Source organism: Anastrepha ludens, chromosome 5 (assembly GCF_028408465.1).
Source record: "Anastrepha ludens isolate Willacy chromosome 5, idAnaLude1.1, whole genome shotgun sequence".
Taxonomy (NCBI): Eukaryota; Metazoa; Arthropoda; class Insecta; order Diptera; family Tephritidae; genus Anastrepha; species Anastrepha ludens.
In genome coordinates, this window is record NC_071501.1 from 122068430 (window position 1) to 122082451 (window position 14022).

The 14022-nt window shown below is 34.0% G+C and overlaps 1 protein-coding gene across 4 annotated transcripts in view; it reads left to right on the top strand.

The window, feature by feature from the left end:
* LOC128864518 (protein mothers against dpp) overlaps positions 1-11052 on the top strand; it is a 47775-nt gene extending 36723 nt beyond the window's left edge. For 2 of the 4 annotated variants that reach the window (XM_054104219.1, XM_054104218.1), the window contains exons 2-4: positions 6521-6843; positions 7657-8353; positions 10387-11052. In XM_054104219.1, coding sequence (XP_053960194.1) covers positions 6556-6843; positions 7657-8353; positions 10387-10793 — 1392 coding nt within the window. In that variant the 5' untranslated portion in view covers positions 6521-6555 and the 3' untranslated portion in view covers positions 10794-11052. Of the gene's footprint in view, positions 1-4913; positions 5062-6520; positions 6844-7656; positions 8354-10386 lie in introns of those variants that run through there. The other 2 variants (XM_054104217.1, XM_054104215.1) reach the window with 2 other exon arrangements.
* The last annotated feature ends 2970 nt before the right edge of the window (positions 11053-14022 follow it).

Sequence of the window (14022 nt, forward strand, 5' to 3'; positions counted from 1 at the left end):
CGCGGCTACAGCTGGTTGACATTGAAATGTCATAATTAAAATGAATTGTTACAATTGATAAGTTAGTTGGCTGTGGCTGCGGCTGCGACTGTGGCTGTGGTTGTGACTGTCATCTATCAACAAAGTTACAACCTGTGAGATTTGTTTTATTGCTATTTGCATGCAGATTTCTAGTGAAAAGAATTTGTGTGGGGTGAACGCAATCGCTGGTCAAACATACTGGGGGAAAAGCCAAAAGTAGAAGTGTATTTGTTGTGGCGCTAAGAGTTTAGTCCAAGTTGGCTTTTTTTTTTTTAAGTTGATTATTTATTTGGTATTAATAATGTTCTGTACTAAAATAAACAATAGTTTTAAGTATATGATATGATTATACAATGACTCTAGACGAGTTCTCAAGTACATGATGAGCTTCTTATAGATATATACAGTAACATTTTATTAATTGATGGTATTTTAGATGTGTCTGCTTTAATTTGAAGCTTTTATAGTATTTTATAATTATATTGCAGAGAAAAAAAACCTGTAAAAAACAGTGCATGCTTAGCTTTTTTAATAGAAGATAAAATGGTTTAAAAGGAAGTTATGTCGGGTATTCGGCATGAAATAGTGTTTACGTTTGTGTATTGTTTAGCCACCAGCATTTTTTATTAATATCAAGGGCGTCTATTTTGTCTCTGGGGGAGATGTATGTATCAAAACGTTGGTTTTCTCTGTTAAGGGCTTTGTCGTGACTGCTTTAACGTTGGCTCTTCTATGAATGTGATAAATTATCGGTATATGGTCCTTATTTTGTATAAAACCGTTCTTATCAAGATAGAGGAATGTTTCCGGTGGTGTAAATCCATTTTTAATGGTTGACAGGAAATATTCATCGCTTTCATGGTAAGGTGCCCTTATTAGAGTGTTATTATTATTGTAAAGACAGCGCATTATGTGTCTCCTAATTAGATTTATTATATGACAGTCGATTCTGGGTACTTTGGCTGTGTTATATACTTTTGCATTCGTTACATATTTGGTGTAGTTGCTTTTTGCTGTCCTATATAAGTAAGTGCATGATCTTAGAATCCTTCTTTCCAGTTTTCTTATCCTTTCCATGTAAGATGGTAACAAGTTATACCAAATAATATTGTACATAATTGATTTTAGCCTGTTATGCAGAAATTTCGTCGAGAACATTTTCTTATAAACATAATATGCTCTAGTTGTTTTCTTTATTTGGTTGTTAATGTGGTGATTGTAGTACAAGAACTTATCTAAGTATATGCCGAGGTATTTGACTTTATCAGTTTGTTGAATTGTGGCATTTGTGCTCTCAGATTTAATTTTGAAATTTTTCCAGTTTTTTTTTATGTTAGTGTTGCATTTTTTGATAGGGGGACGGAATAGCATATTTTCACATTTATTGGTGTTTAATTTGAGGTGCCAGTCCGTTGTATATTCTTCTACAGTATTGTATTTAAGTTGGAGATGTGTGTTTATGTTGGCAATTGTATTGTCTGAGTGGTAAATAACAACATCATCTGCGAAGGCTATTATATTGTCGATTTTATGCAGTAGGTCTAGTATGTATATGTTAAAGAGGGTGGGGGCATTTACAGTTCCTTGCTGTAGTCCATTTTTTATATAGTAATCTCGACTGCTTTTTATATTATTTATCCATACCCAAGTTGGCTTTGCGGTAACAGTATTATAATGAGGCATAAGAACAATGTTGCCGTGGATGTATGTAGGAGTCGGATCTTATGTTGTTGTATAAGCATAAACATTCCCCATACATGTAGGGCGAAGATACAGCTGGAGTAACAACTCTTGCCCGAATATAAATCCGGGGGGTTCCGGTAACGTAGAACCTATTGTCGTGGCAACAGCATTCGCCTGTGCGGAGTTTTCCAAAGCATCTGCTGCATCTTTCATTTTTTTTCGCATTCTTCCTTCCTTCATTCCTCCTCATTACCTTTTTTCGAAGATCATACCTGTTGCCATCCTGGGGTCTTAATTTCCTACTGCTCGCCTATATCTTTTTGCTTAATAGCTTTAATTTTATTTTGATTTCCTCTAATTATATTTTTAAATTATTTAGTTTAACTTTTAATTAATTTATTCATTTGAATTTATTTAATTTTATTTATATTTAATTTAATTTTACATATAATTTATTTAATTTTATTTATAATTTATTTAATTTTAGTCTTAATTTATTCAATTTTATTTTTAGTTTATTTAATTTTATTTTGAATTTACTTTTTTCATTTTATTTTACTTTAAATTTATTTTATTTTTAATTTTTTTATTTGTAATTTATTTATTTAGTTTTTTTTATAATTTATTAAACATATTTTGAATTTATATAATTTTATTTTTATTTAATTTAAGTCTTAATTTATTTAATTTGTTTATTTAATTTTGAATTTGGTTAATTTTATTTTGAATTTATTTGGTTTTATTAAACTTTATTTAATTTTTGATTTATTTAACTTTTTTTTTTTATTTTATTTAATTTTAGTCCTACTTTATTTAATTTTATTTTTAATTTTTTGGTTTTAGTTTTATTTTATTTCATTTTACTTAGTTTTTGATTTAATTTAATTTTTAATTTATTTGGTTTAATTTTGAATTTAATTTATTTGATTTTATTTTTAACTTATTTAATTTTACTTTTAATTTATTTTTTTATTTAATTTTTAATTTATTTTATTTTATTTTGTTTGTATATTAATTTATTTATTTAATTTTTTTAAATTTATTTAACTTATTTTTAATTTATTTAATTTTATTTTTATTTATTGGGAGGTTGAATTAGTTTTAAAGGTTGTTTTCGAAGATTTGGGGCTTTATTGTGAAAAAACGGTACAAAATATTTTATTTGAAGTATTGGCCATCGCTAGCTACAACTTTCGCCCATCTTTCGGGCAATTTCCGGATGCCGTTTGTCCAAAATTCTGGCCGCTGCTTGGCTATCCATGACTCAACCCATATTTTGGTAGTCTCGTACGAGGAGAACCGCTGGTCCGCCAAATCGAGACTCATATGCCGGAACAAATGATAATCGGAGGGAGCTATGTCTGGACTATACGGCGGGTGGGGTAACACTTCCCAGCCAAGCGTTCCAAGGTATTTTTTGACAGGTTGAGCAACATGCGGCCGAGCATTGTCATGTTGCAAAATAACCTTGTCGTGCCTTTTTACCGTTTCCGGCCGTTTTTCTTTCAATGCCCGGCTTAAACGCATCAATTGCAGTCGGTAACGATCCCCCGTGATTGTTTCGCCCGGTTGGAGCAGCTCAAAATATACGACGCCGACCTGATCCCACCAAATGCAGAGCATGATTTTCTTGCCGTGAATATTCTGCTTGGCCGTCGACGTTGATGCGTGGCCGGGCAAACCCCATGATTTTTTGCGTTTTGGGTTATCGTAGTGGATCCATTTTTCGTCGCCAGTCACCACCCGATGCAAAAAACCCTTCCGATTTTGTCGCTCGATCAGCAATTCGCACGTAAAAAATCGCCGTTCGACGTCGGGCAGCTTCAACTCGTACGGGACCCAATGTCCTTGCTTTTGGATCATTCCCATCGCTTTTATACGCTTGCAAACGGTTGATTTATCAACGCCCAATGATTCAGCAAGCTCTTCTTGGGTTTGGCACGAGTCCTCGTTTACCAATTCCCCCAATTCCGCGTCCTCGAACTTTTTGGGCTGGCCAAGACGCTCCTTGTCTTCGGTGTGAAAATCACCACTTTTGAATCGTCGAAACCAGTACTCACATGTTGAAATCGACGGAGTATGGTCTGGGTAGGCCTCCTGCAGCAATTCACGGGCTTGGGCTGTATTTTTTTTCAAATTGTAGCAGAAAAGCAAAGTTTCCCGCAAATTGCGTTTCGACGGCACGAAAGTTGACATACTCGGAGCACGAAAACACTGCGTTGTTTATACTTCAGCGAAATGACAGATACTGATAAATATCATGAATATATATTCAGTATTGCCAACGCGATAAAGTGATAAATAGCGCCATCTGTGTGTCACCTTTAAAACTAATTCAACCTCCCAATAATTTCAGTCTTAATATATTTAATTTGTTTATTTTATTTTGAATTTATTTAATTTTATTGTTAATTTATTTGGTTTTATTCAACTATATTTAATTTTTTATTTATTTAATTTTAAATCTATTTATTTAATTTTTTTTTTGAGTTTAGTATTAATTTATTTTATTTTTAATTTGTTGACTTTTGTTTTTAATTTAATTTTATTTAATTTTATTTTTAATTTATTTAATTTCATTTTTAATTAAATTAATCTTATTTTTCATTTATGTATATAATTTTATTATTTTCTTTATTATTCACACTATTAGTTATTATAGCTCGTGCTTTTATGTCAACAATATTTAGCTCCTAAGGGTTATATTTTATTATTTAAGTTTTGTTCTGTTTTATCACTTGTTGGTTTTGTTTTCGGCTCTAATATAATAGGCACACGTTTTTTACTATTATTCTGGTATATCCTGTGTTTTGTTTGTGTTACTGCTGATTTTTACCGTATTTGGATATGTTTTTGTCCTTTTCCCCTACCAATGTTTTGATCTCTTTGCATAGCTTTTCATTCTCTTTCCCGCAGATTGGGGTTTTTGTTTTTGTTTCCCTTCCATCGATTGCATCAGCTGTGGCTTCTCCTTGTTTATTTTTAGTGTCTCTACAAGGCATATATATATATTATTGACGCTCTCCTGATCATCTCGTAAGACAATATCAATATTTTGCATGTATTTAACGCACTCTCCGCATATAAATTTCCCCATGAGGTGCGGACCATAACGGGCGCCTTGAGAGTTTTGTTGGTTTTTTCAGGCTCTATCATTTTGGACTATGCCAATATGTTTTTCTTGATTTTGTGTAATGTTTTCGTTTTAATTTTTTTGATTTCACTGCTTACTTAGTGGTAAAGTACAAAGCTGCCGTTGCTTGCTCCTAAACTTTAACCGTTTTTAAAAAATGAATTTAATAAGTCAGCAAATAAAAAGTAAAAAATCGCACAAATTTAATTCAGCACCGATACAGAGTAACTATTTCGATTTAAGTATCAATTGTGTTTATGTTTAGATTTTTATACCGCCATTTAATCAACTTTTCGCAGAGTGGTCCGAAACACGCCTTTTTTGTTTTTTAAATATTAAAAAATATGCAAAAAAATTAAATAAAAATAAGAATATGTGGTTCGTGAGCGTTTTGAATAGAATTTTCTGTAGTAAAAGCTGTTTTTGTAAACTTTTCATTTCGCAACTAAGGGTTGAAAAATTCATATTTTGCTGCAAATCAAAGAATTAAATTCGCTAATTTCGCATTTCAATTTGATTATTGTATTCAAAAAAAACTCTTCTACCTTTTATAAATTTGCATCATTCTGCTGTCTGGATTTAAATTTGTATTGTAAGTTTGCCTGCAGCAAAAAAGTTGAACAATGAAATGGCAGAATTTGTTAATTTATTAGCGTAGTTGTAAATAACACAAATTGTTTGAAATCAAACTCTAGGCAAACTTTTTAATGCTATAAAAGCGCTTAATTCGCTGCCACAAGTTATAACTGTACAACCACAGAGTTTACACCAACTTCATTATGAATGATTAATATTCAACGGAACGCTGTCGCCTTTGGCTAATTGTCGCTTGGAAATTATTAACAAATTTGTCCTTAACGAATAATTTGGCGCATAAATCACCATTCAAAATTAATCAAGTGCCAACAACAGCAAATTAATTTTATTTCCATTTTCAAACCTTATGCAGCTTTTGTCGCTCTGAACTCCATTTTTAATTTAATGTCTTACGTGTTGCCCGCATTGGAACGTGTACGCGCCGGCACAAAGTTTTAAGCGCTAGAACCGCCCACCGGTCATATGCAACAAACACACACAGATGGAACGTACAAATTAAGCCCGTATGTGTATGTGTGCGGCAGCTGTTTGGCCGCACGCCAAGATAACCATCGGCTATAGCGCTTTGAGTAGCGGGTGTGTGTGCCAATCAGTGAACCTACTTCTGCACGGCTGGTGTCTTTTTTTTTTTTTTTTTTTTTTTTTTTTTTTTTTTTTTTTTTTTTTTTTGGAGGTGGCAAAAAGCATTGAAAGCCGAAAAGTGTGAGACTTGTCTTTCGACTCACCCACTAAAAACCCCACCCCAGCTCCGTTTCCCTCCCGCGGGACGACCGTTAGGTAATACTTCACGGAAGGGGGAGCGGCCTATTGCCTCTTCGTGAAAATCTGCGCTGATGTTCAGCACTTCGCAGTTTGGTATTTACTTATCGTCGCTGGTGTCTAATCGTACGTATGTGCATATGTATGCATTGCTATGTGTGTATGTGTGTATTTGTTTACATGGATTTTTAAGCGGACATTCAAAATGCTTAGCTCCACCTATTTTTTGTTCAAGTAACTGGATCTTTAATTAAGAAAATTATTTTAAGATGTGAAGTGTTGCTGCTTTTAGTACGAAAAAATTAAAATAAATTTTGCTTCTTGCAGATTGTCAACCTGTTAACAGTTACCCCGGCTATCCGATGAACCCGACAAACGGCATGGACACAGAAGATGTCGAGTCCACCTCCAGCAGCGCCATGTCCCGGCTTGGCACCCTTTTTTCATTCACATCGCCCGCAGTAAAGAAACTTTTGGGTTGGAAACAAGGCGACGAAGAAGAAAAGTGGGCTGAGAAGGCGGTGGACAGTTTGGTGAAAAAGTTAAAAAAACGCAAAGGCGCTATTGAGGAACTGGAGCGTGCGTTATCCTGCCCAGGCCAGCCATCAAAATGCGTTACAATCCCACGTTCGTTAGATGGACGTTTGCAGGTAAGCTTGCACTTTTAACACTTCTCTCATCGCAAGTAATAACCGTTTAAAAAAAAACAAAAAAAAATAAAATAAAAATAGTTATAATAAAAAAAAAAAATAATAGGAATAGTTATAATAAAAATAAATAAAAAAAATAATAGGAATAGTTATAATAAAAAAAATAAAAACAATAATAAACAAAAAAAATTAAAGAGTAATAAAATGACAAAAAAAAATAATGATAAAAAATAATGAAAGTAGGTAAATAAAAACTAATAATAAAAAAACATAATTTAGAAAAGATTAAAATAAAAAAAAGTAAGAATAATAAAAAAAAAATAAAATAAAAAACATCTTATGAAAAATACTAAAGAAAAAAAATAAAAAATCTCATAAAAAAATATAAAAAATAAAAACAAAAAATATGAAAAAATATAAGAAATAATAAAAAAAAAATAATAATAAAAAAATGAATAATAATAATAAAAATAAAAATAAAAATAATAATAATAATAATAAAAATAAAAATAAAAATAATAATAATAATAATAAAAATAAATAGTAATTAAAGAAAACTTTTGAATACAAAATACAATAATAATAAAAATAAAATTTACAAAATTTATAATAAAAATAATATTAAAAAAATAAAAAATAATAAAAAAAGAACAGAAAAAATAATGAAAGAAAAGAAAAACTAAATACAAAAAAGAATAACAAGCCGACTAGGAAACAGTTGAGTTATATCCATAAATTTGTAATCTTCTCTAAACTTGTTTCTAAATTGAATTTAAACTTGTTTCTAAATTTGAAATTTTATGATTTTCAAAGGTGTCCCATCGCAAAGGTCTGCCACATGTCATCTATTGCCGCGTTTGGCGCTGGCCAGATTTGCAATCACATCACGAACTAAAACCCTTAGAGTTATGTCAGTACCCATTCAGCGCCAAACAAAAAGAAGTTTGCATCAATCCTTATCATTATAAACGTGTTGAGAGTCCTGTACTGCCGCCAGTGTTGGTGCCACGTCATTCAGAATTCGCACCCGGCTATTCAATGCTACAGTTTAACCAGTCAATGTCTGAGCCACCAATTCCACCCAATGTCAACTACTCCAACAATGGCTTCAATAATATGAGCCCCAATAGTCCGCCTTTAACGTCAGCCGGCAGTCCCAGCACGGTCAACTCAAACCCCAACTCACCATATGGCAGTTTGGCAGGTACACCGCCGCCAGCTTATAGCCCTTCGGAAGATGGCAATTCGAACAATCCAAACGATGGCACTCAATTGATCGATGCACAGATGGGCGATGTGGCACAGGTGAGCTATTCGGAGCCTGCGTTTTGGGCCTCAATCGCCTATTATGAGCTAAATTGTCGTGTGGGTGAGGTGTTCCACTGCAACAATAATTCAGTTATCGTCGACGGTTTCACGAATCCATCAAATAATTCGGATCGATGTTGTTTAGGGCAATTAAGCAATGTAAATCGCAACAGCACCATAGAAAATACACGCCGTCACATAGGTATGTACTGTAAAATATAAAAATATATAAAGGGTGATCAATTTAGAGGTATTGGATTTTAAATTGAAAACAAAAAAAAAATTCAGATTGATTGCGCAATTTTTATTATTTTTGCGTAGAACCATTTATAACATTTATTTTTTTAGAGATAAATCCTTTCAAATATTGGCCGCCGCATTTGCTCCAATGGAAAAACTTTAGTAATGTTGGCTTCCAATGCCTCAATCTAAACTGGTTTATCCTTAAAGTAAAGTATTCAGTCCTGAAAGTAGCCGAATGGATAATCGAGAGGAGATGGAGCGGGAAACAGATTGGAGTTTTTAGTGACAGTCAGGCTGCACTGAAGGCCCTGGAGAACGCGAAGCAAACCTCAAAGATTGATCAAGATCTTACATTCTAAGCTTAATTCTGTGGCAAGACAAAACAGGCTTGTACTTATATGGGTTCCAGGACACTCCGGTGTTTAAGGAAACGAAATTGCTGATGAATTGGCCAACCGTAGATCAGCGGTTCCCCCACAGGGGCCAGAGCCAATAATCGGAATCAGTTCCGCAGGAATCATGAATTGGATCAGTGATTATAGAGGGATGGTCCGGTTTAGAACGCTGCAGAACTGCAAAGTGTTTTGTGACAAGTCCGAACAGAAACTGTCAAACTTTCTACTAAAACTCGGAAGGAAAGACGTTAGGTTGAAGGTCGGCATTATTACAGGACACAACCCATGGGGTCCGCATATGGCCACCATTGGAATCATTAAGGACCCTATGTGCCTATCTTGCTTGGAGGAGGCGGGTAGCTCTGAGCACTTTCTCTGTGAGTGTCGTGCCTTTGCTAGAGCACGGCTACGAGCTTTGGATTCCGATGTCATGAGAATGATTAATATTCGTGCTCTAAAACGGGAGGATATTTACAGATTTGCCAAAGAATCTGGAAAACTCTCAAGGGACTAACTATCTCTATCTCTGTCTCTATTCTTTCCTATCTCTTTCTCTGATACTTTTCTCCTTCCCTCCTTGACTATCTACTCTCTTTCCAGAGCTTTAAATACAATGGACATTTTAGCTTAAGTGTTTAGGAGCCACCACATCTCTTGGTGCTCCTTGGCTCGATCTATTCAAATTTCAATTTCAAAGTATTCAGACTTTACATACCTCCACAAATAAAAGTCCAAAGGTAAACGACGACACAGTAAATGTGTTGTTTCATGGGCTGTATGGCAAGTAGAGCCGCCTTGTTGGAACCAAATGTTTTGGGCGCCATGGGCTTCAATTTCCGGCATCAAAAAGTCGCTTATAATGATGCGATAGCATACGCCCTTCATTGTTATATTGGCGCCAGCCTCGTCTTTGAAGAAATATGGCCGATGATTGCTCCAGTCCATAGGCCGCAACAAACGATTGTTTTCAATGGATGTAATGCCTGTTCTTGAATGACTTCGGGTTGCTCTTCAGCCCAAATACGTCAATTTGTCAAAATTGTGGTCCAAAAATGCGGATTTTCGGCGAGTTTTTTATGACGATTTTGAAGATCGGCCGGCTTGAAATCTTGGAGTAGCTATAATTTTTACGCTTTTAAACCAAGATCTTTAAGCATAATCGCCCAAGTAGTGCCACAAGATAGGCCAAGTTGTTAATATTGGCGCGAAATCAATTCTTCCGGCTATTCGGTAAAACTCTCATTTATTCTCAATCTCTCCATATTCTCTCCACTTCGGGCTCTACGTGGTCTAATCGGTCGAGTATAGTGTGTTGGGTAGGACGGTTATGCACACCATAAGTTGGCCTGAGCGCGCGATGGACACTTCACAGAGCGTCAATTTTCGTAATACGTAAGTCTTTCCATGATGAAATGTCAATGAATACGCAAAAAAATTATGTATTTATGTAGTTTGACAGCAGTCATGCGCGATCTGTCGAAAAGGCCCTATTGGGGAAAAGTACCTCCAATCTGATCACCCTTTCGCGATATGCTGTTAAAAATCAAAAATTATACAATTTCAATTATCGCTTCATACATTTATATTTTCTCCGCAGGAAAAGGCGTTCACCTTTATTACGTTGCTGGGGAAGTCTATGCCGAGTGCCTCTCAGACTCGGCAATATTTGTGCAATCGCGTAACTGCAACTACCACCACGGCTTCCATCCGAGCACTGTGTGCAAGATACCGCCAGGCTGTTCCCTGAAAATTTTCAACAATCAGGAATTTGCTCAACTTCTATCACAGTCAGTGAACAATGGCTTCGAAGCGGTTTACGAATTGACCAAGATGTGCACAATCCGGATGAGTTTTGTGAAGGGTTGGGGCGCTGAATATCATAGGCAAGACGTGACTTCTACACCATGCTGGATAGAGATACATTTGCATGGACCACTACAGTGGCTCGATAAAGTGCTAACGCAGATGGGATCGCCACACAATGCCATTAGTTCCGTATCATAAAAGGAAGACGTTGATATTTCATTGATTTCTGATTTCATTACTATAATTTTTTTTATTTCCCAAGTGGATTTTTTAAGTATGCTTTTTTTTAGTATGATACGCATACATCCAGACGTACTTTTACAATATTTTTACAATATTACAAAAACCACCAATTTAGGATAATTTTCAAAAATAGTTTTTGTTTGCAAACCTGAACGCGTATGCAATCTTTTTCATTTTATCGTGTAATAATAAAAGTTTATTATTTCAATTTAAATATGTATTGGTTGTTTTATTTTGAAATTATAATTTTCGCATTACGAAGCAACTGGGGACAGTCTCCAATATTTTGGTGTGTAGAAAGGATTAGGGATGAATAGTGAAAAATTTCCTGCGAAATCAAACAAAATACAAAATGAACTCATGATTACTTTAGACATAATTTAGTAATAGTAAATTAGTTTAATTTTCAGTTACACTTACAAGCTATTGTGCCTAGTTATGAATACAAATATTATACAAAATATATTCACTCAAGCTGCAACAACAATGTTTTGCTGTATTGCTGCTCACTTTTATCAGCGCTTTTAGCTTAAGCTACAAATACATAAATGTACATAAACGTAATTGGCCTTATGAAATGTCTTAAATATGAACTTCAATAAAAAACAAAACCATTTTGAACTGATTTCCATTTGCAGTAGCTTAACAATAAACTCATAAGCACGCCATTGTCCATTGAAGTTCCAATTGCCTTAAAGTTTATCAGGAGTCCTAGGATAGTTCTGAAATTATGCAGACATTTGAAATGGAAAAACAAATATACACATAAATATTATATCTGTATACATTTAATGAAAATATTTTGTAAATTTGCTCTGTATTTTAGCTAATCGTGTATTTATGGATTCATTTGCTTTATATTTTGCTAATAAATACGCATTGATGTACGTTGTTCTATATGAAAAAGAGAAAAAACGCTATTGTAATATGCATTGTAGTAAATAAAAATGTATTAAATGGTTAATACAAAATCAGTTTCGAATAAAGTTAAACAGATTACCAGCCGAAACACAGTATGCGCACTCTTTGATGACTCAAATCACAGCCGAAACAAAAAAATGGGCAGAAACTCGATACTATTTTTTATAGAAAGAACTTTTTCATATTAACTAATTAAAATTTATTAACAACTGAAGTTTTTGAAGAAATTTGTGCTCATTGCAGAACTGAAATTGCTTTAAAAGCCAAATTTGAAGTGGGAACAGAATTGATTAAGGGGTAGTCAGAATTTTCAAAAAATTGGATTTTTTCGCATTTTCTTTAAGTGTAATATCTTTAAAATATTGTGTGAAAATTTGAATTGAATCCGACAATAACTTTTCGAGCTATTGAAGAATTAACAAAGGGCGCTCGGGCGCTCCGGATCATTCGAGAGCGTTTCGAGCAGCAGCTGCAAGCAACCGACTTCTCCGACTAGTATGGAAAATGTGCCCAAAAAGGGTAAATCAATGAAGGTATAAATTCATTTTTGATTATAATGAAGAGACTAGGACTTAACCTGTTAAGCGATTCGTTTTTCTTAGATAGCTCGATTCACTGTGCTGAATTAATTTCAAGCGAAGACCGGGATGTAAAACCGGTTTTCAGCCAAATATTGGATTCACCGTGCGCGTTGGTTGGCTGAACGATTATGATAACGATTATCAGGAAATTCAGTGTTCATGCTTACTTTATAATGTATAAATAACAAGGAAATTTTCGTTTTTTGCTTAACTTTAAATTTCATAGCAAATTAAATTTCTTTTTCGGCATGACGCACATATACGACATTTACTAAAAAATGAACTTTTGAAATTGACGCATATATACGACATAATCACTTAACAGGTTAATGGTGGGCCTAATTTTCATCGGTATGCTGAAAAAATGGGCAGATAAACGCGCTAACGATAACACTCGAGAAGGTTGAATGCTACGCAGGAAACAGCAAATCGATATTTTGGAAGCTGCTATGACAGCTAAAGAACTATTATATGACACAGTGTAATTAATTAAATAATTCGTATAACTCTTCATGAATCAATAGCAAAACTTTAAATGCGTTTTTCTCAAAACTATGTTTTTTGAACTGGTGATCATTGCAACTTAAAAACCGCGTGGTCGATTTCAATAAAATTTATACTGCTTTTGAAAAACATAAAAAACACGTGCCGATGGAGGATTCTTTAGATTTTTTTCAAACAATTAATTGTCGGTTTTTTCTCGAAAATGTGAAAAATATTTATGAGGCCGACATATTGTTAGTTTTGAAAAAAAGCTTCGATCAGGCACAAGATTATTTATTAATACAACTAATTTCTCTCGTCCCTCTCTTGACTTTAGATGAATCTCCAAGGACTTGTGATGGTCACCGCATGGCACTTCTGGAGAAACGGGCTCCACACAAAATGCGATAACTTTTATAATTATTAATTATTTTGTTTTTAATTTTGTTGAAGTCAAGTCGAAACCTGGTGTATAAGTGCTATATTTTTGTAAAACAAAGCAATTGACTAGCAAAAAAAAATATTGAAAATCATCATTTTTCGGGCCTCTGACTACCACTAACCCCTTAACAAAGTCATGAAGCAATAATTAAAGGTGATGTCTAATTTTCACCCTGTGTCAGCCATCTTGAGCTACGTAATAAATCCTTGATGTACTCTTGGAAAAGATACTTTTTATTTCAGAACAAATTTTCAAGAAAAAGTACTCAAAAGTATAGGAAAAAAAAACTTTTTTTAAATGTTAGCAGGTTACTGTTTTGTTGTGCCACAAAACGTAAGCAAAGGAGGGCGTTAAGTTTGTTCATGTGCCAAACAAACAAAATGAAAAGAAAATATTGGGTAAAACCGTGCGGTTCTTCATTGAAACCAGGAAAAAAATTTGCGCGTATCATTTTCCAGGCCAGATCGAAAGAGCGCGAAGTGGTCTAGTGATACTCTTCCGATGCCTATCGAAATTTTGCATTGCTTGAATGAACCCGAACTACGTAAAGAGAGTAAATACTTTTTTATTTAAAATGTGTTTTATTTCATGAAACAAAAAATTTGTGGTAATTGTTACAAATTATCACGTGTTGATGTTCATGTATCAAAAAACTAGCCAAGTAGGGGAAAGAGAGCGAGCAAATGACATTCATCTTGAGGGGAAGTTGCAAGTTTTTGCTGATAAATTTTTATCTTGTAAGAATTTGCAATTGAGA